The sequence below is a fragment of the Desmodus rotundus genome, chromosome 3 (assembly GCF_022682495.2).
Source record: "Desmodus rotundus isolate HL8 chromosome 3, HLdesRot8A.1, whole genome shotgun sequence".
NCBI classification, from domain to species: Eukaryota; Metazoa; Chordata; class Mammalia; order Chiroptera; family Phyllostomidae; genus Desmodus; species Desmodus rotundus.
In genome coordinates this window covers 131,212,346-131,239,825 of record NC_071389.1, presented here as the reverse complement: position 1 = coordinate 131,239,825, position 27,480 = coordinate 131,212,346, and the positions used below count along the sequence as shown (strand labels likewise).

Here is a 27,480-nt window from a genome sequence, read left to right as displayed (position 1 = left end):
GGGTTGGATGCTCCCCAGTTGTTCCTCCCAGTTTATCCATAAGCGAATGTGGGACCATCCAGTCTCACTGGCCAGGTCCACCAGCCATAGCCTTGTCTCGCATCCTCTCTGCCTGCCTGGCTGCCTGGCTCTGCCCCTTCTGCCAGTCTGGGTGAATGTTTCTTCTTTAACTCTTTGGTTGTCAGACTTCCATACAGTTTGATTTTCTGGCAGTTCTGGTTGTTTCCTGTTTTTAAATTTGTTGTTGTCCTTTTTTTGGTTGTGTATGGAAGCAAAGCATATCTACCTATGCCTCCATGTTGGCCGCAAGTCCCCACAAGAGGGATGTTAGTCTGAGCAGACTCTCTTTGCTGTGTTGACGGAGGGGTAAAGGGTAGACAGGGAGATTAGAAAGTAATGAAAAGAATCCAGGTCAGAAGTGTACGTAGTTGGAATCTGGGTAGCAGTGGCAGGAAGGGTAGTGATACGTGGTCAAATTCTGGATACATTTGAAGACTTAGCTAGCAGGATTTGATGAGAGACTGAACTGAATATAGTATTTCAGAGAAATGAATTATCTGGCCTGAATATCTGAAAAGGTGACGCTTCACTTTACTGAGACTGGGAAGATTATAGAGGAGCAAAGGGAAATGGGTTAATCCAAGAGGATTATGGATTTGGGTCATATTAAGATAGCTATTAGACACCCACATGAAAAGTTTGAGTTGGAAGCTCTAGATAAACTTCTGGAACTCAAGAGAAAAGTCCAGGATGGAGATATAAATAGGGAAATTATCAACATATAGATGGTATTTAAAGCCATCTGGAGGATGATGTTTGGTGACTCAGCTCTGGGTAATTCTAACATTTAAAGACAGAGAAGATGAGGAAGCACCAGCCAGGAAGGAAAACCAAAGGAGAATGGTGATTAGAAGCCAAGTAAATGAGCCTGTTAAGGAGATGGGAAGGGCTATCTTTGTGAAATGGTAATAGTGAGGTAAGATGTCATCTGGGAATGACCATTGGGTCTAGCAGCGTGGACAGAGGTCCTTGTTGGTCCTGGCATGTTGTGGAAATAGCAGGTGAAAGCTTCATTGGAGTAGGTTCAACAGGAGATAGAAACAGATATTTCAGAGACAGAATAAACAACTTTCCCAAGAACTTTTGCTTTCAAGAGAAGTATAGAAATTGTATAGTAGCTGAAGGGAAATAAAGTTCTCAACATGCTTGAAGCTCCTGTGTCTGTAAGAACACTAAGAACCATATGCTGTGGTGATAACTATGTCCATCTTGTTGACTGCTTTTTACCAAGTATAATGCTTGACCCAAAGCAGATGCGCAATTAAATATTTCTCAAACAAATAAGTATTGTGGTTAAATTTATAACCTGAACTTTGTGATGGGTTCTAACTGCTTTCAGCAGATGTTACTTTCTCTTTTAAATTGAACAGGAATATGTATTTTGATACTGGTAAACACAAAGTGATCACAAATAATATGATCAGTCCGCATCTACTCACCAGTTCCCCACCTGATTCAATTATGCTAAGCTACACCTCCCACCTTTATTTCAGAAAAAAACATGCAGTATGACAAAGTGATTTGCTAAAAATACTCAGTGTAGGTAGCTTTAATTATCTATAGCAGAGTTTTTCAAACCATGGAGAAAAGAAAGTAAATATATTTTTCTTCAGCAAAGTACACTTTGATTTAAGTTTGGCGAGCATTGGGAAACCATTAAGTCTTGAAAGAGATGCTGATAGCACCATAGTTGTGGGTGAAAGGTTGATTCATTGCTGAGTGGTGGTATACATTTATTTGATGCGGAGATGAGCGGTTGTGGTACAGCAGATTCTAAGCTTGACATCGGGCTAACTACGGAGGTGAAGTCGTGAAAGATAAGATCAAACATGTAGGTTGCAGATAGGCGTGCTTAGCTTTCTTTGATGGGTAATTGAGAGTATTTGAAAATGTTGAACAGAAAAGTGAAAAAGATCTGTTAATTAATATGAAAATTCGTTGCAGAATTGAATGCATGTGGAAGATCAGTGTTTTACAAACATTAATCTGGGAGAGTTTATTGGGTGCTCCTTAAAAAAGACTCCATGGTAAATGAAGGAGGAAATAGTGGGTTTCCCAATATTGGGTGAAACAAACTTAAATATGTCCCTAAATGTAGTCTATGATGTACTTCAATTTCAAGTCCTGTGGAACATGGGACTCTTTGTTCAAAGGATCCTGTTATTCTTTGGAAGAGTTTAACAGTTTTGAATTGCATTATTGTTATAATCTGGATGACCTGACCTGGATTTGAGGAGGAGTTATGGGAATGGAAAGGAAGAAAGAGACAATAACCGGCATGCCTTATTGACTGATAGGTGGGCAAATATGGAAAGACGAAAGTCAGAGGGGAAACATGTTGGTTCAAGAAGCCAGTGAGTTTAACTTAGCACTTAATGAGCTTTAGGATGTGGCGGGGGCTGGTGAGCAAGTAAAAACTAGGGGGCTTTGACCTGGGAAAAGTGTTGAAGGCTGGAAAAAACTTTCTGAGGCACAGACACTATATAGCATATAGTGCTGGAGAATAATCTTCAAATGATTAGAACACGAAATGGGGATATTGAAGAAGTAATCCCTACAGATATTTTATAATAAAAATGATAATGGAAACAAGTACTTGAAAATAAGTACTTTTTTGTTAGTATGAGAAGCATAATTTTCAGCACTCAGCTGAGACATAAAAAGAAAACTCATGTAAAAAATGTTTTTCTGCTCAGCATATTAATTCCCCATGGCAAGAACGTGTGATGTCTCTTTCAGAAATCCTGCCATCCTCAGGATACTTGGGCAATCAGTGTCTTCTGACAAGCCAGGAATCCTCACTGCTCTGGCTTTGTCACTACTTCATGATGACCCATTGTGTCCACATCGGGATTATAATCCTCGGTTCCCATCTCCTGTCCTTGACATTCTCAGGGGTCTGCCTTCTGGGCCTTCTTCTGGGCCTTCTTGTGAACCACCATTCTCAGAGAAGCCTTTGTTTCTTAGAACTGTGCTCGACATTTATAGAACAGGTGAAAGGCTCAAAAGGCATCACTATTGGAAACAAAAGCTTTTTTAGAAAATTGTCAAACTGAGATTAAATAAAATACAACACAACATGTCCTTCATTGTATTAATATTCTTTGCATAATTAACTACATGCATTTATGTTTATAAGGAAATGCATGTAACAAAACATGTAGATGTATTTTTGAGGTCAGAATATGGAGTTTGGAAGAAAAATATGGAGCAGACGGTAAACTCATAGGAAAATTAAGTCAGCCAGCTCTCCCCAGATGGTCACCTTTATACTGTTTTTTGTATCTTGTGAATTAGGCACCTGTTTTCTTCAGCTCACTTCCTGCCATGTGAATTCTTGCATTTGACATTTTAGTTGCAAATAAAAGTAGTGAATGTTCATTTTTTAAACCAGAAAATCCATATTTTTTATTTTTATTTTTACCTGGAAGGCAATAGCACTTATTCATATTTTCGGATTCCTAAAATGCTTATTTGAATTTTACAATTTATTGGTTATTGTGATAATAGCATGGAAATAAGTATCGTGTGGTTCAATTCACATAAAGGATTTCTTTTTGCACTTTTAAGGACACTGGCTTGAGTAATTTTTAAGACCTGTTCAATTTTAAAATATGTAAATTACAAATTTGCTATAACTTATTTTTGAAAGGAGATCTATGATTTCTGATAAGAGTAGTCATATTGATTTCATATCTTCAGACAACTGTAATTGAACAACAATACAATAATTAAAAAAATGAAAAATAAATAAATAAAATGTTCCTTGAAGGTAATTGTCATATGCTAGGTTCATCATCTGTCCCCATACATGAGAAGAGCAGTGGCTTTAAATAAACAATGGTTTTCAGGTGAACAGTGTGCTTTTCTCACTCACTGCTTTTGAACTTCTTTGGCACCTGAACTGGCACTCTACTCTTGAAGTGTCAGGAAAAAAAGTAAGGCTACTTCAATCTATGTTTAATAAATCACAATAATTTCTTCTATCTTTTGCATTGTTTATATTCATTAATAAGTGTTGACATTGAGATGCATGCAGAAGAAAAGAGATTCCTAAATGAGACATACTAATTTTTTTTTCCTTAGCTGTTATAGGTAACCGTGATAAATGCAACAGAAAAATAAATGTGTTTAAAGCATTAATAAGAAGTGATGAAGTACTTGCACCTGAGAAAAGATGTTCAGTGAATGTGTAATCAAAGATAAGATAAAACTACTCAGTAAATTATAGCAGGAGTGGTTTATGTTAATTCCACTTGAAAAATAATGCCTTCCAAATAAAACTTCTTTATGTGTGGGTAATTTGTCTTGCATTAAAAATATGAATTTATACTCAGATTTAAGCATTCAGATATTCTCATGTTTAAAAGATAAACAAAACTAAGCTTATTTTATTTAATCTTCTTTAAAATGGAACAAAACCAAACCATTTACTATAAATTCAAGACCTTGTTCAACAAGTCATTTCAAGTTTATTACATTTACCTGTTTATTTTGAGTCAATTAGATCCTAATGGCTCACGAACTAGAAAAAGTACAAGTATAATTTTAAGGACATCTAGTGGTCTATGGGATTAAATATTTTTTTTACCTGACAAGAAAATATAAAATTATATTTAAATTTAATATGAGGTTATAGTATCTTTTACCCAAATAAATGTCTCTTTTGTGAATTTTAAAATTAACTCCTAGTGCTTAGAGTCTACAGCCCAAGCTCCAAACTTCATCTCCTAGAACTTTCAAAAAAGTACATTACAAAATGTTTCTGATACATTTTTATGTACGGAGATTGAATTGTGATTGTAAAGTTAGTGAACAACCTTTTGAGCAGTGTGTATTGAATGGCACTGAGCCAGCCAACACTACCGCAGAGTATTTTCTTTATCTCCTGGACGGGTATTTTGTTTTGGCTCATTATTTATTCAGTACTTAATGAGGACCTGCCATGTTATAGGCTTTCAGTTGGGCATGGGCATCAAAGGCGAACAAAAAGTAATCATGACTCTGTTCTCAAGAAACTTACAATCTACAGGCGAGAGGCAATAGTCAAATAATCGTGGAGATAAATGTACAATTACAATAGTGATAGATACTAGGAAGCACAGGGAGATGGTGCTAAGAAAGAACCATGGCACACAATATACATGCAGTAGTAGGCAGTAGACATTTGTTGGCTGGATTAATGAAAAATAATAATGAAAGGAAGAACATGAAGAATTGTTCTAGCAAAAGCTTCCCTGAGGAAATGATGTTTGACCTGAGATCTGAAGCCTGAATAAGCATTCAGTTGGTAAAAAGTATTGGAAAAAGGTCTCAAACAAAAAGAAAAACAAGGCTTCATGTCAAAGTAGAACATGACAGAAAAAAGAGTGAGCCTGTAATAAGAGTTCAAAATACAACAGGTTGCCAGAAGAAGCTGGAGTGGTGGATCTTTATTAATGAAATGATTGCCTATGTAGAATATTCTACAAAAAAATACCAAAAAAAGCTACTAAAACTAATAAGTGACTTTGATAAGATGAGAAAATACAAGGTTAACATAAAAATATCAATTATATTTCTATATAATAACAATGAACCATTGGAAACTAAAATAAAAAGATAGTAATATTTGCAATAGTATCAAAATCATGAAATATTTAGAGTCACATTTTGCAAAAAATGTGCAAAAATTGTATACTAAAAAGTACAAAACATTGCAGAGAGAAATTAAAGATTTAAATAAATGGAGTGGTATACTATGTTCATGGGACTGGAAAATTCAATATTGTAAAGGTGTCAATTTTTCCCAAATTTTTACATAGATTCAACACTACCCCAGTTAAAAAAGTAAGCAGTCTTTTTTTTGTAAAAATTGACAAGAAAATGCAGAGGACATAGAATAGCAAAATTGAAAAACAAGAACAAATTTGAAGGATTTACAGTACTCTATTTCAAAAGTTACTATAAAGATAGAAATCAAGAAAGTGTGATATTATGGAAGGTATCGATATACAGAGCGATGGAATAGAATAGAGTTCAGAAATAGGTTCACAAATATGTAGCCAATGGATGGTCAACAACTGTGCTGGGGAAACAAGAAATAGTACTGTAAAAATTGGATACCCGTATGCACAAAAATTGAACCTCAACCATTCACACATACTCAAAAATCAACTCAAAATGGGCGATAAATCTAAATGCAAGACTTAAAAGTATATTCTTTTCAAAGAAAGTACCTATATAGTAGAAAATTTTTGAGACCTTGGATTAATCCAAGATTTCTTAGACTGAATGTAAAAAGCATGAACCATAATAGAAAATGATCATAAATTTAAAATTATTGGTCTTTGAAAGGTATTGTTAAGCAAATTAGAAGACAGGAACTAAGAGAAAGTATTTCTAAAACATAACTGATAAAGGATTTGTACCTGGGATATTTAAAGAACCTATTAAAACTCAATAATTAAACAAAATAAATGACCCGATTAAAAAAATAAACAAATAATTTGAATAGATACGCTACCAAAGAAATGTACAGATGGTAAGTAAGCATATGAAAAGATATTCATAGCATTAGAACTTATGGAAAAGCAAAATAAAAATACATAGAAAATGTTAAAACCCTTATTTCTGTATACGATTTTTTAAGAAGAAAACTTTACTCTGCGTCCTTATTGTCTCAAGTACAGAGCAGTACAGAACGGCCCCTTTCTCATACAGGACCTCCTACCTAGTGTCAGTGCCTTCAGTCTTCTCTCTCCAGGAATTACTTTTCATTTGGTAATAAACGTTCATCTTCCCCGAATTGTCTCTTGCGATCAAAATCTCAGGCAAATCATTTGATGTCCTTTGTCCTCAGTTTCCTTACTTCAAAAGTAGAGGCTGGAACATAAGTTCTTTCCTACTTTTGATACCAGTCACTCTGCTACATTTGATAACTTTCTGATAAAAATCAAGCAAAATTAGCATCTTTCTCTTACATTTGACTTCTCTGTGGCATCCCTAGATGCATTCAGATACCTGTTCTGGTGAGACATACTCCCCTTACAATTGTACATATTAAAACTATAGCATTTATTTTGATAATTTTCATTACACTTTCTCCTGAGTCAAAATTTTATTGTAACATTATATACTGGTATAACTGAATCTCACAAAAAATAAGCATTGATGTAGTAGATATGTGAACATTGATTTTTGATATGTTGGAATCATAATGGTACACATTTGTGTATACAGCAAGCTATTTTTAATTAGGACCAGATGACAAAAGCAAGTGTGAGCGATATCAAGTAAGCATTGAGTAGTGTAGTGGAAAATGATCTGCTCTGGGGTTGAGAGTGTCTTAGTCCTAGTTCTGGCTTCACCAGTGCCATTCCAGACTACTAAGAAATGCTCGACACCAGGAGTGACTGAGCTGTCACTCCCGGTGCCAAACCACCTCTGTGCTGAAGTGGCTGTTCCCCCACCACGTGCATACCTCCTAGTCTTGGAAATAGGCTTTTATGATTAGAAATCGTTACTGACAGCTGGATGGGAATACCTCTTAGATTATGGAAGCATACAGTTTAATCTAAATCCCTAAGTATGAATATTAAATTAGAAACAAAAACACACCGTTTTTTGAGAATGAGCATATTTATAAAGGTACCCAGCTCAAAAAAATTATCACAGAGAAAAGAGAATTAATAGAGCAGAGTACATGCTTTGAAAAACAAATATCAAAGAAAATCAAGAAAATGATAAAGTGTTGTGAAAAACAGAGAGCCATAAAGAGAAAGTTTGAAAATAAAGAGATGAAATGCCGGGGAAAAGTTAGCACCAAAATAGAATAATATTAAAATATCAATCAAGATAGAATTCAAGCCAAAATTAAATGTGACACAGGGTGATTTTTTTAATCGAAATTATTGGAATGACGTTGGTTCACAAAACCATACAGGTTTCAAGTGTACAACTCAGTAGTAGAGGAAAGGGAACCCTTGGGCACTGTTGATGGAAATGTAGATTGTTGCAACCACTGTGGAAAACAGTACGACGTTTCTTCAGAAAATTAAAAATGGATCTGCCTTTAACCCAGTGATCCCACTTCTGAGAATATCTCCTAACAAAGCCAAGCCCTAATTCAAAAGAATATATGCACCCCAATGTTCATTGCAGTGTCATTTACAAGATTTGGAAACAAAGGGTGCCGTTAAACATAGAGAAACATCAAGAATCTATTAGGATCCCAAACCTTTATGTACCTAGCATGGTAGTTAGAAATATATGTGCTTGAGGAAAAAACTGTTAGTGGGGAAACTTAGTAATTCACACAATTTCTCGGAGCGACAGCTCAAATAGACAATAAAAAATAACACTAAGATTGTAATAAATCACTTAATAAGCTTGAACACTCATATATGTTTGTATCTGTTTTCTATTATTTTCAAACATCTGTGGAATGTTTACCATGTGTGAGTTAAAAAATGTTATAAAAGTCCAAAATGAGAAATCACACAGTAATTTTTTCTAATCAAGTATTATAAAGTACGATCCTTTTAAAACCATTCTCTTGGAATCTTCTTTTTTTTTCTGCTCTATATAGCATTTACTTTAAGAAATAAAAAATTCAAAGGTAGACTAGAAAGAAATGACCCTCTAGATGTATCTACAGTGGGATTCTGAGGACATTGTAGGGTCATTTATACACACACACAAAACCTAAGTAAACTACAAAGAAAAAGGCAATAAGGATAAAAGCAGATACTAGTAAGTAGACTAATAAAAACTACTATAAAATTTGTTCACGGTAATGGAACAAAATATATATCATAAAATTTAATGTGGTTTTTGAAAAGACCAATAAAAGGAATAAATTTTTTTCATGTCTAATCAAGAAAACGAGCATTGGTTAAAGTAAGTAACTTTGAAATGAGAAATAGAACATAGCTGTAGATATAGAAGAGGTTTTTAAAAAGTATAAAGCACTGTGTAATACTTTAGAGCAAAAAAATGAAAGTTGAGATGAAATGGATGTTCCAACACCAAAGAAATTGACTACGAAGTGGTGGAGAATGGGGACAGCCCAGTCACAAAAGGTGAAAAGAAAAGCTGAACTTATCCCTAACAAAGGCCCCAGGTCCAGATGAATTTACAAGGATTTCTTCTTAAAAGAACAGATAGTTCTAAAACATTTTAATTGTTCCACAATATTTGTTAAAATGAATAGAAAAATATATGGTAACTTAGTAAATAAGTCAGAATTCTATTCTAAATAAAGAATAACATGATAACAACAAAAATGATTATCATAAAATGAAAATTTCAAAGAAATGGAATTACTATATATGCCTTATTACAATTCTTCATAAAATAATGAAATTTGGGACTTAGAGAAAATGAAATAAAATAGCTTCTTCAATTTTAAGCTAAAACAATTCACTTTGATAAATTATTTTGAATCATCTTTGAAAATTTTTATTTTAAATTTAGAAAAAAATGATTACTAATAATTATGATGAAGTGTTTAAAGATTTTTATTTTATTTATTTATTTTTTGGTAAAAGATTTTTTTAAGCAAAGAAAAATTATCTAAAACATATGATTGGGATTCATACTTACCTAACTATAAACTCACCAAGTTGCAACTTATTTTATACTTAAGAAAAGTACTTGTTTGTTTTTAATGATCTTTAAATTTATCCAATCTGCCATATAACTGTACTTATGAACAAATAACACTTCACTAGTTACTAACAGTTTGCTATGCAGTTGCAGTAAGTTACTAAACAATTATTTTTCCTCTTTTTCTATTCCTAACATTCCGTTTATAAAAGAAACATCAATAGAATGTCTGAGAAAGCAGCCCTGAGGAATCTAACATAATGAGGAGCAACTCACTTCATGATTCGTACTTGGAATTTTAAATCATCTGTTATTCAGCTTGAAAGTAATCATGTTCTCAACAAAATACATAAACTGTTCACCAAAACAGTTTCTGCAAACACCAAGCTTCACTTTGTCCTTTAATCACCATTTAAAGATGTAGAAAGGACCACACTCACTTCACCAAACCATTCTGGAAGTAACTAAGAAACTGGATGACAGTATGATATAGTAGTGATAAGGGAAATAAGGAAGCATGTTATTAAGTGGCTTGATAGCAGAACAATATATCAAAATGTCAGCTTATATAAAAATATTCATCCATTTTCTAGTATAGGAGATATTTGAAGACATGAAAAGTTAAATTTGTAAGGTTTCTTTGTAACGAGCTCTCTGAAAACACCCAACTTGATTTGATGTCTCTCCAGCAACTTCCTCGTGAAGCCTTTCTCTTCCAATTTCCTGAGCACTATGAGAAAGGGAATTGGGATTTGCTAATAATAATTACAAGGAAAAACTTCCATTTTTATGATATGCACAGGTGGAATCACTACCGATATAAAACCTTAGTTGTTTTTAAGCTAGGGAAATATTACAACTCATAGAGCCTAAGGGAACGGATCTTTTTATGCCTGGTATTTTAAGATGCCAGACAATAATTATTTAACTAACCCATAGTGAGATGTCATTAGATAGGGAGTTATGAAAGGAAAGGTACAAATACATGGACTTCAGTTTAGACTTAAAGCTCTGTGTAATATGTTCTGTTTTTATATCTGGCTGCACCTAAAATCAAGTGAGGTCATAGATGAAAGGTAAATAAGGAATCATGTGGATGGACAGGCTGTGTAGCTGGTGATGTACTATTGAGGTATCATATTGCTAGTCTTTACATGGTAGTTTTATTGTAGTTCTACAGAAATATGTCCAGTGTACTTAATTAGCTAATGCATAAGTGCTCATTATATGCATTTCTGTCAAGAAACTTCAGAAACAATTTGTATGCAAACAAATTGTTATAGTTCTGACAATGTACTTTAAAATACCTCCCCAGAGAGCTTAAAATAACACTTCCTTAAAAATATTCATGAGTGCTAAAATGAACTGATTCCACTTCCAATTCACACCAATTAGTTCTTACTCCTCCCATTTTGTAGATAAAACTTGGACATTACAGAAAGATAGAGTACAGTCTCTTAAATCCTCACTTTCTCAGAATTCACATTTTGTAAGATATCTAAATCTTATCAAATAGGTGTTAACACAAATATCATTGTTAACTAGTGAATACAAATACTTAAATAAATATAACAAGAAAATATATTGCATGCAATTAATTCTATTGGACAAACAATTTTTAAGTACCTACAATTATCACTATTCTGTATTGGATACAGTGGCACACACCAAAAATGAATAGGACACAGGTGTTCTAGTGTGTAGCAAAAAAATATAAAATAAATAAATGGCAGTAGGTTGTACAACTTATTTCAAACATGCGAAAATAGATTACACTTTGGCCAGGTCTAATTCCCCATAGACTCCCAACAACGAACAATTGGCATGGAATACATCAAGCGTGGAAGGAAGAGAAGTAGAATGAGCTCATTTCATGGTGATTAGGAAGATTATAGTTGGCTATCATGATATAAAGACATGGATGCAAGATTAAATAGAAAAATGGGGTGAAGCTATAGAATAAAAGGAAAGATATCAAATATAACAGTTAAGAGAAAGCTCAAACAAAAATAAAGGTGAAACTTTTGGTTTCCTGAAGTCTCAGGTAATGGTTGGCAAATCAAGCTTAAATTTTAGCTGTTTGGGAAAATTAGATGAATTTTTTTTCAAGGAAGAAAACAAACAAACAAAAAGAACAAAATGCGGAATAGAGTTCCTAGAGAAAACTGGGAACACATTACTCATTCCAGCCACATACCAGGGATTGTTTAACAAAGAAAGCCATGGCTTAAGCTTTGTATACCTAAAGGTCTACAGCCTTTCATTTGTAACAAACAGTTCCCCTAGTTGCTGTGGATTTGGCAAAGACTAAGTGGAGCCTGGGCCAGGATTTTGTCATTCTATAAATTTATGATTTTTAAATTCTAGTTCTAGTATTGTCAAACATTTTTATGATATATGTCAGACTCATCCCAAATCCCAGGAAGGAAAGGTCATTCAGCTTTGAATAAGTATAAAGTGGGCTAATGTTACCAGCTTCATGAGTAAGTTTTTTGAGCACATTTAAACTGAGCCATTCCTCTTAGGGTTTACCAGTTAGTCTGCATTTAAGGGTCATGACAAGTTATTGGTGGATCAAAGCAGAGATGAGTGTCGGATGAGAGGGACACACCGCTTTTTATGTCTCATTAGTAACCTGTAAACTGACAGTTTCCTGTCCTATAACAGCAGCGAGGTGCAAGGCATTATTGGCCTTTTATTTTATTTTGTTGGTACACATGCTGTGTTGTACAGCATGAGATTTTTAAACCGAGCAATCTTTGGCCCAATTTTTGGATATATAGAAATCATGTACACTATTTAAACTATAGTCTTAATAATGACTTGTATAATATTTACTATACATGAAATACTAACTTAAGGCTAGATTTAATGTTTATAGCCATTCTACTTAAAATTTGGCTGCTCAAGAGTATATCTTTTAATGAAATCTTAACCATTTGTGACAGCACGGATGGACCTAGAGGGTATTATGTTAAGGGAAGTAAGTCAGACAGAAAAAGACAAAGAGCTTATGATTTCACTTGTATGTGAAATCTAAAGAACAATATAAATGAACAAACAAAATAGAAACAGACTCATAGATACAGAGAACAGACTCATGGTTGCCAGATGGGAGGGGAGAGAGGGGGGCTGGGTGAAAAAGGTGAAGGGATTAAGAAGTACACATTGGTAGTTACAAAATAGTCAGGGGAATGTAAAGTATGACACAGGGAACATAGTCAATAGTGTTGTAATAACCATGTGTGGTGCCAGTTGGGTACTGGAAATATTGGGGGTCACACTTTGTAAAGTATATGATTGTCTAATCACTATGCTGTACACCTGAAACTAATACAAAATAATATTGAATGTAAACTGTAATTGAAAAAAACTATTTAAAGAGTATGTCTTTTTAAAGAAGACATCTAGTCACCTTAACAGAAGAACTTTGAATAGCATAATTCCCTTTCTATAATTTCACATTTCCTCTTCAAACATTGTCACAAATAGAATAAGAAGTAAGGACTCGCAGGAAGAAAGGCTTAGGAGAAAAGATCATATAGATCCTATATGTAGATCATATGCCAGACATTCTACTAAAATCTCATTAAAATTACATCCTCATTTAGACCTCACAATGACTTATAAAGTATGTGTTATGACATTTTGTGGTTCCCAGGTCTCTTTGATTTTCAGGTTTATGCCCACATTCTCCAACTACTTGGTGCAGTGAGAAAATATTTTATGTAATCCCTTACTCACTCTGAAATAATGGGTCTTATACGGATAGGAAGAGAATAACAGGGGAAAGAGCTACCCTCTTATTATTTTTTTAGAATAATTTTGTCTTCAGGGTGGTAACACTTTTTTCTGCCTTGTTATACTTACTAAATTTGTTGACGCCATTTGCATATAGGTAAAGCACCAGCCACAAGTACAGACAAAACACTGCTGAGGCATGTGACTGTGTTACTACTCAGTGATTTTCTGCCGAGGAAGCATTCTGTTGAGACCTCATCATAGAGCTGTGCAGCCCTTGGGGTGTTGATTTTCTTCTGCCCTCCTGTGCTGTCCACATCTTGCCATTCCCACTGCCACCATTCCAGTCTAGGCTTCCGCCATCGCTTGCCAGGCCAGCGTAATAGCCTTCGGCCTGATTGGTGTCCTGTATATATCTTCGGTCCACCAAAATTAATCGAACAACAGTCATCGTGATAGCTATAAAATGTGAATCAAATTACAGCATCTTTCTGCCCCAAACTCTCCAATGGCTTTCTTTAGCAAATTTACTAAAATGTAACCTACTTAGGAAATATTTGCACAAAATCTGGCTCCTGTTTACTTCTCAAACTTGGTCTCCCATTCAGTGGTGTTCTGGGACTGATACTTTCTGGACTGTTAAATTGTCAAGAATTTTGCAAGCCAGTGATGTCATGTTGGTAGCCTGACACAGACCATGGTGGGAGTGCTTGCAGCAATCAGCAAATGCTACAAAGCAGGGTGCTGTTTTTAAAAAAATATTTATTTAGGAGAACTGGTTGTTAATTATTTACCAGCACACCACTGTTGTTATTGCTGTCTGCCTCACTCACCATGTTTCACTTACCCTGGTTTTGTCTGTTCTTCTAACAGGTAGGCTTGCTCCCCTCACTGTGGGGTCTTTGCCTTTGCCATTCTCTTTGGATCCTCCTTTGGGCTTTCAGATGACTCTGCCTCCTTTTCAACATTCAAGTCTAAGTCCAAATGTCACCTTCTCAAGAGGTTTCCCATTACTACCTTAACCGAAGGATTACCATCTGTGACTCTGGTTTCTCTATAACATTAGTTTTATCCCTGCAGCCTAGAGTGATGTGCTCTTGTATCAGCTTGTATTTGGTTGCATGCCACAGAAAACCAAATAGTAGGACATGTGTTTGTCTCATGGACAAGAATCATGGCATTGCACAGGTCAAGGCTAGTACAACAGCTCAGTGATGACATCAAAGGCTAAGTCCCTTCCTTCCTACTCCACCTTTCTTAACATGTAATGGTCATTGTCATTATCACAAATGGCTCTTTCACCTTTGGGCACTTTGGGAAATTATAGCTGGCAAGAGAATGGAGAAGTAGGAAGGGTGCAAAGACCAAAATGCTGAAGGCATATGCCAGCAGTTTGTCTATTTAAAAAGCTTTCCTGGAAGGAAACTTGGACTTGGGGTGGTGAACACACAATACAATATACAGATGATGTACTGTAGAATTGTACTCCTGAAACCTATATAATTTTATTAACCAATGTCACCTCAATAAATGCAATTAAAATAAAGAAAAAAAAAGCTTTTTTGGAAGCCATACCCAGTGACTTTTTACATTTGCAACAACTTGGTCAAATTGCAAAAAAGTGTAGAAAAAGAAGTGTCTTTGCTTTATATAGCTTTTGCAGTAGAAAAAATAAAGGAATGCTGTAGTTTTAGGTGGCTTTGGGTCAAATAATTTATATTGTTTGCCATAATATCCAATACATTTTTATAGAATTAGTGAATAATATGCTTTAAGTGATCCAGTTCCATCTTCATCCAAGTTCCAGATTTGGATGAGTCATGGATTCAATTTGGCAGTATGAATGTCAATCAAGCTAAACAAAATTCATCATTAGGGAAAGAGATGATAATCGGACTATGCCAGACCTCTAGAAGCGCATCTCATGTAAGCTGCAATCGTTTGTTGTTGTTTCTGGTTATAGCGTCCAACCTATCTGAAGGAAAGTCTTTCCAGAATATGATTTCTTACCATCATAGGCAATCAATGATGATTGGGTCATTTTTCAATATATTATCCATATGAACACATTGATTATACCATCATGTATTGGAGGGTAACCTTCTGGGACTTTGGGCACTGTTATGACTGTTTGTCCCAGCTTACAATGGTCCATGATGTGATACTTAAAAAATAAATTTGCCGTGCCTTTATTGTTTTATTTTTAGTCCCTCCTCTGTGACAGGATAGAGATAAATAGAACATGGGACTGCAGTCGAACACTTCTGGGTTTGAGTTCTGGCGCTACTCTTTACCAGCTGTACAGCCTTGGGCCAGGGAATTCATCTTTCTGAGCCTTAGTTGTTGTCGTCTTTATTCTTTTTACTATTCTTTGACTATATAATGGAAAGAGTAGTAATCCTATTATATACTTGCAAGAATTTTATAAGGTGATCTGAGAAAGCACTGAATAAATTGTGGCCATCAACTCCCTTCCCTCTGGGTCACATATTGAACTCTCAGTACCCTGTGAAGTACATTTGTGAGCCACTGCCTGTACCAGCACCGTCTGAGATGATGCCTAAAAAAAGCAGATTTCAAGGCTCCACTGTCAGCATCATTTCTTAAAAATGATTATTTACTCCTTTAAAAGGCTTTTATTTATTTATTTTAGAGAAGAAGGGAGGGAGAAAGGGAGAGAAACATCAATGTGTGGTTGCCTCTCGCATGCCCCCTACTAGGGACCTGGCCCGCAACCCAGGCATGTGCCCTGACTGGGAATTGAACCGGTGACCGTTTGGTTTACAGGCCAGTGCTCAATCCACTGAGCCACATCAGCCAGGCCGTTTTCTTTCAATCTCAATTTTTAGTAAATGGTTGACAGTTAAATTTTTATGTTAACTAAAATTTGAGAACCACTACTTTCAGCCTTCAAGCAAGGATTTGTTGGTCAGATTAGCTTAACCTCTGTGAACAGCTTTGGAGAACAGGTGCTGGAAATGATTTTAAGAATATGGATTCCTGAGCCATATCTCAAATGTAGCCCAGATTCTAGAGCTATATTGCTAAGATTCAAATCCTAACTCTACAACTTACTAGCTCCTTCCCCAGAGAAGTACTTTTTTACTCCATGGGTCTCACTTTCTTTTTCTGTAAAATGGGGGTGGTAATAGTTCTACCTCATAGTGCTGTTAAGAGAAGGAAAATGTTTAGATCAGCGCCACACTAAACCCTACATGTGACAGCAACTGGTGTAATGAGTACCATTGCTATTAGACTCTCCAGGGTGTACCTTGAGAGTCCATATCAGTGATTCCCAACATAACCACACATTACAACCAGTGGGAGCTCTGAAGACCCTGATGTCCAGGCTGTACCCCAAAGCAATGAAATCAAAAATATATACAGGAAGGATGCAGGTGTCTGGTTTTTAGCGTTATTTTTCCCAGTGCCCCCAGGTGATTCCAGTGGATAGGAAAGGCTGAGAACCATTCCTCCATAGCATGTAAAAGCTCTCCAGGTGGTTCTGATGATCCGTGAGTACTGAGAGAGGTATGCAGACATCCCCTGTTTTCTTGCACTTCACTTTATGGAGCTTCACAGATGTTGCGCTTTTTTTTCCTACAAATTGAAGGTGAGGCTCTCCACCAGCAAAAAGACTATGACTCTTTATTGTGACACTTGCTTTACCGTAGTGGTCTAGAACCTAACTTGCAATATGTGTGAGGTATGCCTGTGCTGGCAAGTGGGTAGGGGTTAATGTTTATTGAGGGAAGAAAGATTAAGAGCTCAGCCTCTGACCAAGAAAGCCTGCAGAGCACAGAGCTATTATAAAAGGACTAAATGGTGAAGGATAAGGCTGCTAAAAGAAAAGTTGTGGTTGGAATAAAAATAAAAGGCACAGGGTTCAGAATCACTTAGGTTCAGATTCCAAACCCAGATCTCCTATTTGCTAATGAGATACTTAAATTCTCTAAAGTCTTGATTTTTTTCCATTGCATAATGTGGATTTTTACTAACCCATAAGGTTGTTATAAGGATAAAAATGGGTTAAAAGATGAGACTTTTAGCATACAGTGACCCCTGCTGTATGGGGTACATGAAATAGAAGTTTATTGTTGCTTTTAGAAGTGAGTGTTAATGGAATGCAGAATGCAAGAAAGAGTGAGGAGTCAAGGGTAATACCCAAGTATTTTGTTTAGATTATGGATAGATGGTAGAGGTGTGCATGAGAGCTGGCAGACAAGACAGAGTTGGTTTCTTAGATCTTCATGCTTTTGTTGTGTTTGCAAATCAGCCTCCCCAGTCTCCCTATCCAATATTCCTCCTCATCTGGCTGTACTAGTAAGCCCAGACTTCTACATTAGTAACTGAATTTGGTGAAATAGTTCCCTAAAATAAGTGTAAGGAAGTTCTGAATAAGAACCTTAAGGGAACTCACAAACTACACACACTTTATTGCAATAGTTTTAAGAACAAGTATTTTGCTGACTCAAAGTCTTCTTTTGCAGCCTTCCAGATCCAGGCCTTGAGGTTTCTGGCACTTTACAGAGCCAAAGGGAATCAGAATTCCATTTAAAACTGCCGTCTCATATCCAGTACATCACTTACCACCTCTTTGTTTGCAGCACCAGCCAGGTCTGGGCTAGAGGGACCTAAAAATTCCTCCCCCCGCCCCTTTGGTTTTTAGACTTTTTTTGGCCGTTAGCAACTGCTGTACATCTCATAAACTCATAATGCTACATTCCCTTGTGTGGGTATGAGCAAGCTGGAGCAGGCCCAGGCAGGCACTGGTCCTCTGTTCTGTGCCTCTGATCAGATAGGCAGAGGCGGCAGGCAGGTCACCAAGTCCATTCATTGCCTGTGCATCCAGGAAAGAGATTCGCGTCTCCCTTCTTGCAGGCACCCCCAACAGCTACATTTGGTTCTGATTTATTTCATTTATTTGATGAAAGGGAAGCAAAAGACCTAGTATGTTGTCCCAAGTTAATGATTTAACAATGCCCCATGAATTTTATTTCATCTCACAAGTGTGTCTTAATAAGAATTGGAAACGGCTGATGGTGCACTGTAGCAGAGCTGGCCCAGCTTTTAATGTCTTAATGGGGTGTGTCTGGATTCTTTGATGGCTCCTTTTTGAGCAGTATTTCTCAACTTTGGATGGTCATAGAAATCATCTGGAAGATTTTTAAAAACATAATGACTAGATCCCACGTTTACAAATTTTGACTTAATTGGTCTGGAGTAGCAGGCTGGTTTAAAAGCTCCATAAGGGATTCTCATGAGCAGCCTTTGCTAAAGAGTACTGCTTTAGAATATAGGTGGTAACTAACACTAATTACTTTTATTCATGGGCTTTTATTAATAATTCCAAGATTCTGGGAAGCTTCTCATTCAGCATCCTGCTACAAGGAGGTATTAAAGAATAACAGAAAATTCCAGAGTTCCTGTAATGCCGGGGCTGAAAGAACCCTGAAAGGTCATTTTACTTTCTCTCCGAATGGGGTCTGTGAATCAACTTCAGAATCATCAAGAATTTGTTTATTTTTTAAAAAGATTTTATTTATTCATTTTTAGAGAGGAAGGGAGGGAGAAAGAGAGGGAGAGAAACATCAGCGTGTGGTTGCCTCTCCTGTGCCTCCTACTGGGGACCTGGCCCACGCAACCCAGGCATGTGCCCTGACTGGGAATCAAGACAGCGACCCCTTTCCTTCATAGGCCAGCACTCAATCCACTGAGCAGCACCAGCCAGAGCACCAAGCATTTGTTTAAGAGGTAAATTTTTGAGACTTATTTTCCTACCTCCCGAATTAAACTCTTTAAACTGGAGTTGAGGCATCAGAAACCTACATTTTAATAAATTCACCTAGATTATTCTTGGGCACACTCATGATTTAGAGCCATCAATCTCTGCCAGCACTTCTCAACCCTGACTGTACATTAAAATCACATAGAGTCTATAAAAATAGCCATGCCAAGTAGGCCAGTGGTTCTCAACCTTGGCTGAACTTGAGCATCACCTCATGCCCAGAGCCCACCCTGTGCCAATCACATCAGAGTCTCTGGCAGTGGAACCCAGTCATCTGTGGTTTTTAAGGCTCCCCAGGTGATACTAATCCATAACCAGCATGAGAACCACTGTTCTGAATATTCTGGTTCAATTTGTTGGGGGTGAGTTTCAGGCATTAATCATTTTTAAATGTACTCCAGATCATGTTAATGTTCAGCCAAAGTTGAAAAGTCGTGACTATCAGATTTTCAGCTTTTCTGAACTTCCCCCAGTTTAGTTACCCAATACCCTTTAGCCTACAGGTTTAGGCTTGCCCCACACCAGACCCAAGCCAGTTTTGACCAAGGCTGTTGGTCTGGTCTCACGAGAGTAGTATGCCCACCTAGACGTAAATCTCTAATCCCTGCCTTTCTGAGCCAGTCTCATTCATTAATCTATCATTCATTCATATCATATCTATATATAAATATATATATAATTATATATATTATATATATATAATTTTGTTGTTGTTAAGTACTCTGCACTGAACTATGGATACAATGACAAATAAAATATTGTCCCTGACAGGTCAAGAAACTTATAGATTTGCAAAGGTATCTTTTATTTTGCAAACAGGTATTTCAGAGAGTAGTAATTATTACAATGGATAAGCAGACAGAGACCTGTAGGAATACAGATATGATAGCAACTAAATATGCCATAGAGAATCGGGGAAGACGTGTCTAAGGAGATGCTATTTAAGCCAAGTCTTCCCTACATGACCTAAAACACCCTCTGTGATGTGATTTCTCTCCACTTCATCTCCTGCTACTCTTGCCCGGGTTTCAATTGCAGCCATACTGAGCTCCTCTCTGTTTCCGCATGCCCACACTCTCTTGATAAGACTTCAATCTGCACTTATTTTCCTGGAACAGTCTACTCGTTTTGCCCACCTGCACGTCCTACCTAGACACTATTCAGCAGTTGTTACTGCCACACAGACGTCTTGTCTTGACTTTATGGATGATGACAAATGTCTTTGTCATACATCCATGCACTGACTTGTAGTACTTCTTTTATAGTGCACGCCCACTTCATTGCATGCCTATGATCCCGCAAGTCTGTAAGTTCTACAAGAGCTAGAGCAACCTGCTGTCTCCTTCACCACTGTATGTCCGCTGCACGGCAGAGTTCCTGGCACTCCTAGACGAATAAATGAATTGCATTCCAGGGATAGGGGTGATCAACGTGCAGAGCCAAATTCTGTGAATTCTGTGGCATGTCCTAGAATAACGAAAATTTTGGGTGGCCAAAGTATAATATGGGCAGGAGGAGGTTTCTAGAGATGAGTCAGAAGAGACCAGTTGTTAAGAGCCTTGTGTGTACCCCTGAGTGGTCTGAACTTCACCCTGTAGGCAGTGGGAAGCCAGAAAAGGTTTTACGAGGGGGAGTATAATAGACATTTATCATGCAGAACAATCATTCTGGAAGCAGTGTGGAGGATGGACTGAAAAAGAAAAGGTGAATTTAAAGAACAATTAGAAGATGTTCAGTACTACAGGTAAAAAAAATAATAAAAGCCTGCCTGAAGTAAGGAAGCAAAGGGGCTCAACTCAAAAAGCATTTTTGAGAAAAACCTACAGTACTGGCTGACTAACCGCTGAACTTGAGCATCACCTGGAGGGTGATGTGAGCATGAGAGATGATACCATGGCCTAGCACGGGAGACAGGCTGGGGATGCTGTAACCAACATATGGAGTATAGGAAAAGGAGAGCTAGTTTCAGGATTAAAAACATAGCTCACTTTTAAACACGTTGGGAGTTTCATATATCTGAGGACGTCTAGGTATAGAGTCTTCTGCTGTTAGAAAAGCATAAAATTCTTAGCTTGGTACCTTATTGATTGTGGATATGGCTGGTATTGTCTGATTGACTATGCTGACTTCTAGTTTATGTACAAAAGGCAAATTTTTGAAACTGGCAGTGTCATATTGATTTCATGATTTGTGATTTTGGGGGCCACAGTTGGCAATATGTCAAGGGAAAACCTTCAGCTAAGTCACTTATTGGTTATATTCTTTGTTTAGATACATAAAAGCCTATGAAAACCCCACCTGAATTCTGAGGTGGTAACGATTTTATTTTAGGTACTTATGCAGTATGTTCCTTTCTCTTTTGGTAGTGAGGTCAGAAAGGAAGTGTCTTATTCTTGTTAAACTTAGTACCATGTCTAATAGGAACACATATTAGTGGATGGATGGATGGATGGATGAAATTATAACCTAATGGCAGGTGTATGGAATACTTTCTGGAACTAATCACTTAGGAATTGAAAACGTATTCTATACGTAAGTGCCTAGCTGACTTTTCGGTGAGTTACTGATTCTATACAGCAACCCCTGTGGAGAAGATTACTATAGGCATTTTTAAAATGGCACTTCATCCTGTCATGTTCTCTTGGCAATGCAGAACCAACCTGGGAATTTTAAAGCTATGGCTATAAAAAACTATGTTTCTTTATACATTAACCTTCGATATTGTTGAGTGAAAGAAAGGCATTTAAGTTAATTGTTATTAAAAACTCTTTTGCTTGGTACCGTCCTAGAAGCTGGCAGGTAGGTACATGACCAGATTTTTATTTTAGAAAGATAACTTTGTGAACCATATGAAGAGGCTAAAATGATTCCAGGAGAAAAGAAATGATTCCATTTGGACAGAGGAGAGATGATGGTGAGGATCTGGAATAGTGCAATGTCTGTTCATTGGATAAAGCCCTTTGATTCATTCATGCATTTCCAAATATTGACCCACGTATGAAATCAGACTTGGGAGGCAGTGATGGCCAAACCAGATAAATGCCTGCCCTCTAGGGGTTTGTAGACAAGTTTAAGGGTGCACATTAATCAAATCATTATACTAATAAATGTAAAATACAGATATGATAAATGTGGTATGGTTAAGGAAAAATCAAACTGAAAAAAAAATCTCAGAAGTAATATTGACAGGACTCATTAGGTTATTGGGGTGTCAGAACAAATAAAAGACATGTTTCCTGATCTTTTTTTCTGAAAGAATATTCAAACTAATTTATGTGACAGAAATATCATATATGAAACATCAAAGAAAATGTATTCAATGACGAATTGTGTGAAAGATTAGGTCAATAAACTATTGTAAATTGTAAATTCTGATTTTGCAGTTAATTCCACTTGATTTTCATTGTTACCACTCAGTTGGAATAAATGATATTTTGCTCATGAGACAGTTCATTCTAGGTCTTCCCATTTTGATTTTTTTTTTCCATTTAGATGTTGCCAGAGCCATTGAATTACTGGAGAAACTACAGGAATCTGGAGAAGTACCAGTGCACAAGCTACAGTCCCTTAAAAAAGTGCTTCAGAGTGAGTTTTGTACTGCTATTCGAGAGGTACGGCACTAAGATTCTAATAACCGCGTCAGCCATACATACGTCTTCTGAATAGAAAAATTGTCTTTTCCACACGAGTAGTTAAAATAGTTAAGACTGGAACTACATCTTTGCCTTCTGTTTTTAGCTCCTTGGACAGATGATAAAATATAATTTAGTCTGCTGAATTCTTAAATTAGATCCAGTCTGGATTTATACAGTCATGTAAAACCAAATGTTGGTCTTACGGTACCAGTTAAGTGACTGCCTTATTAGCAGGTAACTGTTACATGTCACTTAAACTATTTAGTGGTCACATAAAGCCATCTGGAAATTCAATTGGAAATAATCATAATTAATGAGGGCTGAGATTTTCTTAAAAGAACATTCAGCCAAATCTTTCACAGGCATATCTGAAAGAGTAACTTCTGACTGACTAAAGTTACAGTTTTCCAAACTAGACATTACTGTCTTGTGCAGCAATTTTCAACCTTTTCATCTCATGGCACGCATAAACTAATTATGAAAATTCTGCTGCACACCCAAAAAATATGGTTTTTGCCAATCCGAGAGAAAAATAGCTACAATTTTTGTTGATTTACAAAAAAAATAATAGTAATTACCTACTCTTTCAGCTTCAAAGTGACTTTTTAAAAAAATCAGGTGCCTATACTTATATATAAGGATTTCTGGTACCAGGAATTGACCAATCAGACATACCTTGTTATGAAAAGTGACCAATAAGATGCAACTCTGTTAGATAACCTATATGTTTATGGTTCCAGACAGGGCATTTAAACTCCATGGCTTTTGTTGTGTTGGCTGTTGTCGTTTTTTTAATTTGACAATCTAAGGCAACAGAGGTCAGTGCCCCTGACTAAATACTCAGGCATTGCATGTTTGTTTTAAAAATCCTCATGGCTCCTTAGTCGGAAATCACTGGTCTAGTGCAATAATGGAAAATCTCTGAACAGGCTGTATGCCCTTCTAACAAATCTTTGTAATGCTTTCTTGACTAATGGTTTTAAGATTCCTAAGGTGAAACAAGTGTGTAGTAACGATTATTTGAATTTTATATTCCTGCTCATGAATTTAATTGTTTACAAGAGAGTTCATACTCTGGTTTCTCTTTAGATCATATGAATCTTTCGTCTTCTACAAGAGAGTTCACTCGAGAGATATAGGCTGTGTGCTTTTTGAATAAAATAATCAGTAAGCCCATCACTCCTTCCCCATCAGATATAAGAAATAATTTCTTAATTAGAACCTAAAGTCCACAAATTCAACATACCCGCCTTGCTAGAAGTCTCCAGTAATGAATTACCTGCCATTATCCTCTCTGAAGAGTTGAACCTAATGACTACCTGGCCGGCTTGTTACAGCAGAGGGCAGACACCTCTCCAGGAATGTTTTGTATCAACCTCCCTTTTGCAACTCTGCTTGGCGCTAATGCGTTCTCTTACTGCAACGATGCTAGTCCATGTGTAGTCACTAGGTGGGAAACACTCAGGTCACTAAGGTAGAAACATACAAAGCCGCTCTCACTATAGATTTAAACTGTAGCCTACCCAATGTGGTTACATTTGGATTTTGATAAGGTTTGATTTAGACTGTACCTGTGGTAAGTATTTGTCATCTGAATTTGTTGACTATTTAATTTTTGTTTATAATGAACACAGCTTGAGTAAATAACCATAATTGTATCTCCAAGTTTTAACCTAATAGAAATTTGGACAGAGGCCAAAAGGAAGTATGTCAAAGTGTATGAATTCTCGGCCACTGGCTGCTCTGTGGGAAAAGGCATAAGATATGTGGAAACCCCATAGGCCTCCTCTTGGTTAAACTCCAGTAGTCGCTCTGTAGACCAAGGTAGAATCCCCTGTCCACGCTTTTCTTCCTTCATAGAGTGTCACGTCCATGAGATTTAGCGGCCAACTTTTCATTGCTAGATATTCTATCACTTCTTTTACTTTCCAGAGGACTAACTAGAGGATACGGCACATGAAACGTATGTCTCTGCTCAATGGGAATTTGGCATATGATCAATGCAAAGTCTGTACCTTCATGCAACTTACATTCCAGTGAGAAAATGCTGATAAACAGATGTTCAGTACAAGGTCAGGGAGTGCCAAAACTGTTCAGATAAGTAAAGCAGGATTAGGGGAGTAGGAGTAAGGGGCTGTAAGTTAGGATGATAAGAAAATAACCTGCTTGCAGTAATGGAACAAGTCACAAGTGTCAGGGGGTGATAGCGTTTTGGACACAGGAAACCACAGCTGCAAAACCCAGAAGCAGGAATGATCTTAGTCCATGGAAGGAACATCCTCAAACTCAGAATGTCTGCAGTGAAATAAGCAAAGATAGATGCAGCTAGAAGCAGCTGGAGAGCTGATTATGTAAGGTGTAGCAGGCTATGCTAAGAGCATTGGATTTCATTCTAACTATGATAGGAAATCTTGGAGAGTTTCAACCTGACATGATTAGATTTTAAAAGGTCTCTGACTGCTGTGAAAATACAAGTGTGTGTGCAGGAATAAAAATAATAGAACCCAGTAATAAAGGGATGAGTAGATCAAGTGAGAGATGAGAAGATGGCAGCCTGGATGAAGGCGGCAACAATGCAAGTAGTAGGAAGTTGTCAGAATCAATACATATTTTTTGAGAGTAAAGTCAGCAGAAATAGCTGATGTATTAGCTCTAAGGATGAGAGAATTCTCAACTGGTTGTTAGGTTTGGGCTTAAACAACTAAATGCATGGTGATATAACAGATGGGAATCATTAGTGGGGACCAGGTATGGAGAAGACTATCCAAAGTTTCAGTTGGGATGTAATAAATTTCAGACATCCAAATAGAGGTGTCTAGCTGGCACCTAACGTGAAGGTTGGAGGAGAAATTGTGTCTGGAGATGTAATTGTGGTATAGATATCTGTTCAAATCATCACACAAGACATTTTCTTTAAAGTGTCTATTAAGGAAAAAGAGAATACGTAAAATAAAATAAATATGGAGACATTATATAGAAATTATTATTTTTAATATATTTTATGGATTATGCTATTATAGTCCCAATTTTTCTCCCTTTGCCCCCTCCACCCGGTACTCCTCATTCCCTCTGGCAATCCCACCCCCCTTAGGTCATGTCCATGGGTCATGCATATAAGTTATTTGACTTCTCTATTTTCTATACTGTTCTTAACATCCCCCTGTCTATTTTGTGCCTACCAATTTGTACTTCTTAATTCCTGCACCTTTTCCACGTTTCTCCCCCTTCTCCCTCCCAACTGATAACCCTCCAAATGATCTCCATTTCTATGATTCTGTTTCTGTTCTGCTTGTTTGCTTAGTTTTTAAAATTCATTTGTTGATAGTTGTGAATTTATTGCCATTTTTATGTTCATGGTTTTGATCTTTTTCTTAAATAAGTCCCTCTAACATTTCACATAATAATGGCTCGGTGATGATGAACTCCTTTAGCTTTACATTGTCTGGGAAGTACTTTATCTGCTCTTCAATTCTAAATGCTGGATAGAGTAATGTAGGTTGTAAGTCCTTGCTTTTCATCACTTTGAATACTTCTTTCCAATCCCTTTTAGCTTACAAAGTTTCTTTTGAGAAATGATTCTTATGGGAATTCCTTTGTAGGTAACTGTCTGCTTTTCTCTTGCTGGTTTTAAGATTCTCTCCTTATCTTTAATCTTTGGCATTTTAATTATGATGTGTCTTGGTGTGGTCCTCTTTGTGTCCATCTTCTTTGGGACTCTCTGTGCTTTCTGGACTTGTATGTCTATTTCCTTCACCAATTCAGGGAAGTTTTCTTTCATTATTTTTCAAATAAGTTTTCAATTTCTTTTTCTTTCTCTTCTCCTTCCAGCACCCCTGTGATTCAAATGTTGGTATATTTGAAGTTGTCCCAGAGGCTCCTTAACCTATCTTTGTTCTTTTGGATTCTTTTTTCTTCTTATTCTGATTGATTGTCTTTTGCTTTCTTCCCAAATCATTGATTTGATTCTCAGCTTTATGCCCTCCACTGTTGATTCCCTGTAAATGTTTCTTTATTTCACATAGTGAAACCTTCATGTCTACCTGGATCTTTTGTATGCTGTTGAAGTGCCCATTGATCCCAAGAACCAGTGCTTTGAACTCTGTGTTTGATAGATTGCTTATCTCCATTTTGTTTAGTTCTTTTTCTGGAGTTTTGTTCTTCTTTCATTGGGTCATGTTTCTTTGTCTCCTCATTTTTGGCAGCCTCCCTGTGTTTGTTTCTATATATTAGGCAGAGCTACTTTGACTCCCTGTGTCAGTAGATGGCCTGTTGTAGATAAGCACACAGGTAAGGTGGATGGACCAGAGCTGTAGGTAATCACCAGGGTGGGGCAACCCATGTGAACCAGGTTTTGGAGTCTTAGATATGGTGTCACTGCTCTGTGGCTCTGTGTGGGGGAGGGCTCAGAAAGGGGACAATGCCACTGCCTGGCCTCTGGAGTTTTGTCCAGGAGGAAGCTGTCCCCCAGCACTCACCTTGATGCCTGACACTTCAGTTTTTCCCTGGTGAGGGGCAACTGGTGCCCTTTCAGATGCTGCTCCAGTGCAGAAGCCCAGAGGGAGTGAGTCTATATAAGTCCTAAGTCTGTTTTGGGCCCTGTAGGAAGAGAAAGCTGAGAATCCCAGTTTCTTCCTTCACCCTAACCCTCCCCACTGGTTTTTACAGCCA

The 27,480-nt window shown here is 36.8% G+C and overlaps 1 protein-coding gene across 2 annotated transcripts in view; it reads left to right on the top strand.

The window, feature by feature from the left end:
- LIN7A (lin-7 homolog A, crumbs cell polarity complex component) overlaps positions 1–27,480 on the top strand; it is a 144,310-nt gene that overhangs the window by 20,160 nt on the left and 96,670 nt on the right. For both annotated transcript variants that reach the window (XM_071221002.1, XM_045187326.3), the window contains exon 2: positions 22,670–22,788. In XM_071221002.1, the coding sequence (XP_071077103.1) occupies positions 22,670–22,788 (119 nt within the window). The remainder of the gene's footprint in view (positions 1–22,669; positions 22,789–27,480) is intronic.